The sequence below is a fragment of the Cariama cristata genome, unplaced genomic scaffold (genome assembly GCF_000690535.1).
Source record: "Cariama cristata isolate BGI_N322 unplaced genomic scaffold, ASM69053v1 scaffold20155, whole genome shotgun sequence".
Lineage (NCBI taxonomy): Eukaryota > Metazoa > Chordata > Aves > Cariamiformes > Cariamidae > Cariama > Cariama cristata.
This window is the reverse complement of record NW_009619464.1, coordinates 44,443-47,978: the sequence shown is the minus strand read 5'-3', so window position 1 is coordinate 47,978 and position 3,536 is coordinate 44,443. Positions and strand designations below refer to the sequence as shown.

General features: G+C 52.8%; 1 protein-coding gene across 1 annotated transcript; it reads left to right on the top strand.

Moving 5' to 3' along the window:
* Positions 1 to 1,876: 1,876 nt before the first annotated feature.
* On the top strand, positions 1,877 to 2,261 carry LHFP (lipoma HMGIC fusion partner; the record flags this gene model as incomplete). Its single annotated transcript, XM_009701275.1, has 1 exon — positions 1,877 to 2,261. A coding segment is annotated over exon 1 (385 nt), but the record flags the coding sequence as incomplete, so codon positions are not given.
* Between the last annotated feature and the right edge of the window lie 1,275 nt (positions 2,262 to 3,536).

Below are 3,536 nucleotides of genomic sequence, written 5' to 3'. Positions count from 1 at the left end.
TCCCATCACCCCGGTGAGTTTTGGGTTCCCGGCCGCCGCCTTCCCTCGGGGGGAGCCGGATCTCTCCGCCGCCCCCTCCTACCCCCGGAGGGAGGGGAGCGGGGTTTCGGGGCCGGAGGGGCGAATCCGCCTCCCCGGAGAACGCCCGGCTGTGGGCTGGCAGCCTCTGGGGAGGCAAAGCTGCTGCTCCAACAGAGCCGGCGGGTTTGCAGGGTCCTACCCCTGGAAGTGTCCATGTTGTCCCCTATTTCCAGCCGTACCTCCTCCCCTGATTCAGGGAATGATCTTCCCTAAGTGCCGTGACCCACTTTGCCTTAGACGTTTGGTGCCACACCAAGACGCAGGCAGATTCTCCAGAAGATGCCTCTGGAGGGATGGAGACACCCTATGCCCCTCTCCCAGGTTTTTATCCTGAGGGATTTGGTGTTTTGCAGGTTGAAAGGCATTTCTGTGGATAGGCTATGAGTAGATAGGTGTGTACTTCTTGAGTAGCAGCATAGGCCTTTTTTAACGTTATAGAAAAGACTTCTTTTTCTTAGTGTTTTAAAAGTAAACAAAACTTTTTTGTAGTGCACATGCTTAATTTCACTTACAGGCTCTTTCTTTGCATTCCTCTTTGTGCTGAAGTAGTATTAATTTTATTGCCTGTACATGAATTGAATTCACTGATTGGCATCTAATCATGCTTTGCGAAAAAAGCCCCTGTAAATAGCCATCGGAATTAATTTGGCAGCAACTGTGAGAAATGATCATAAAGTTACAAATGCAGTTGGAGTAATGATCCAGCATGGCTTTGACAAGAAATACACCCCCAACCTCTGGGAAGCAGCGTGTCGGTTTCTATGACAGTTAAATGCACTTGGTCACACTGGTACTGAGCTTAGAGGCTGGGAGTTCTCCGAGAAGGATGAAGAGGGGTTAAAGTTCCCGGGTTTGAGCTGGGAAGAGGCAAAGAAGAGACGGAGCTGGGCTGAGTGCAAGCAGGGATATTAAGAGAGACCCCTGTGTTTTAATCATGTGTTGCTTGAGGTTGTGTGTGGGGTGAATCTAAAAGATGTGGCATCGTCTTCACCTACCAGGAGCCCACCTGGAGTCGGGGTTCCTGGCACTTCTGGACATCAAGTGATAAAAGGCTCCTTTTGCACAGGGATGCCAACAACTTAAGGGAGTGCTGGAAAAAATGTCACCTCGTTAACATTTCTCTCGGGGGTGTGTTAATGAGGTTTACCTCTGCCACAAGGGTCTGATCTGGAAAAAAACTTAGGCACCGTGAGCGGTTTTGCACTGAAACTGTGGGGCCATGTATAATGTGAAGTAGATTCCCCAGGCATTGCAGGAGGAAGGCCCGGCGAGCTGAGGATAAACGAGACCTCACCTTTTTTCTCTATCTGTACGGGGAAGATCAAGATGTACCAGGGAGAAAAGTAGTAGGCAAGTACACGAGGAGCCCCTGAAGGTGGCTGCAGAGCATTCCTGGATGCGCAGCCTCCCACCACCCTCCCACCATCCCCAGCAGCCAGTATCACTGACAGCACTTCCAGCAGCTGCTTGCAAGGATGGGACAGAAAAGTGAGATGTCTTCAGGAAAAGTCCTGTAGGAAGGAAAAACACTCTGGCAGATAAAGTTTTTTTTTTCTAATGTTAGTATTACTGAACTTGTATATTTCTCCTTTTTTTTTTTGTGTGGTGTTATTTAATTAGGGACCTTTGACTTCATGATGGGAGGAAACATCCCCCTGGCTGTTAGGATCCGAGCTTCTCCCAGTGTGAGGATTTGTCAAGGCTGAGAGACTCCAGATTATCCATAAACCTCCTCTAAAATACACAGCTGCTTTGCTGTTTCCCCATCGTGAGGGGTCTTGGAGCAGATACAAAGATGGCCTCCAGCCTCACCTGTGCCGGCGTCGTCTGGGCCTTCCTCTCCTTCCTCTGCGCCGCCGCCTCCTGCGTGGGCTTCTTCATGCCCTACTGGCTCTTGGGGTCTCAGCTGGAGAAGTCGGTTTCCTTTGGCACTTTCCGGAGGTGTTCCTACCCGGTGCGGGATGAGAGCCGCCAGACGACCGTGATGGTGGAGCAGTGTGGCCGCTACGCCTCCTTCCAGGCCATCCCAAGTGCCGAGTGGAGGATCTGCACGGTGGTGACGGGCCTGGGCTGTGGGCTGCTCCTCTTGGTGGCCCTGACAGCTCTCATGGGCTGCTGCGTGTCCGATCTCATCTCCAGGACCGTGGGCAGGGTGGCAGGAGGCATCCAGTTCCTGGGGGGTAAGTGCTTGTGTGGGGAGGGGACGGAGGTATCCAGGTTATCGGTTTGCACGTGTGGAGACTCCCCTGGTGCTTTGGGCTGAGGAGGCGGTGAGTCAAACTTTCTGTGAGTGAGGGAGACCGCTTGGTTCCCTTGTTGGTTGAGCTGGCTATATGGACGCCTGAATGTGTCCCAAAGACGCAGCTGCCTGTGGTCACTCTCTTGTGCTGAAGTCCCTGCCTGGTTGTTGTTGTGCAACCTTTGAAAGATGCGTGGCAAGTTGACTTCTGTGGGACAGCATCTTCACGGCGGTTTTGTGGGCTGTAGTTTCCAGCAGAGCTCAGCTGGGATGGAGGTACCTGCAGAAGCGTGGGGGCTGTGGATCCTTATGGAGCATCATGGTTTTGCAGAGGGGAGAGGCTGTGTTATGTGGGAACAGCTTCTCTTCTTTCTCCTTCCTATCCCCCATCACTGGCACAGCTCCCTCTCTGCAGCTACATGGATCCGGCAACAAGTCTGTGGCCCAGGTTTGAAGTGGGAATTGTTTATGCCTGGTGGAGGGGTCCCACCATCTCCCAGAAGGAACCTCGCCGGGCTGTCTGACCCACGCTGCCTGCTGATGGTGCCGCAGGTTTGTTGAGTCCATGGGCTAGACAATGTGTGGGAGAATTACCTCCCTTCCTTTTTTTAGCTTGTAATTGTACGGAGTATTTGTAACTGTGGAGTATTTGAAGGGTATGAGACAATAAACAGGATCCCGAAGGGTGTTTTTTATAGGTCAGTTTTCCCAGTAAATCATCACTCTCTTGTCGTCGGTGACATGTGGCTCAGCGGCACTCACTTTTGCCTGGTGCTAGTGCTCCATCGTAAGAGAATGTGTTTTGTTTTCCTGAGCTTTGGGTGCCAGGGCAGTGCAGGTGCCAGCGTTTTGGGTGCCTTGGAGTGTCCGGTCCCGGCCAGGTACCCTGGCTCACATCGTGGAGGTGCAGGCTGCAGTGGGACCCCCGTTTCTCTCCCCTCCAAACAGAAACTTGCCCTGCAAGGGTAGCCCAGATACATCCCAAGTCTGCAACCCTAAGGAAGCACAAGACAAAAACTCTGCTACCGTCCAGCTCGGGGTGGACAACTGAGGCAAGGAAGGGGCCCGGTGCCAAGCCTCCAGCCAGGCAATGCCAGGGTAGCTCCCTCCTGGCTGCAGGGAACCCTACCCCCAAATTTTTGAGTAGTTTCTGCACTTCAGAGCAAGCGGACCCCGTAACTTCACCCTTCCTTCAGCTTTGCTACCCACAGGCATT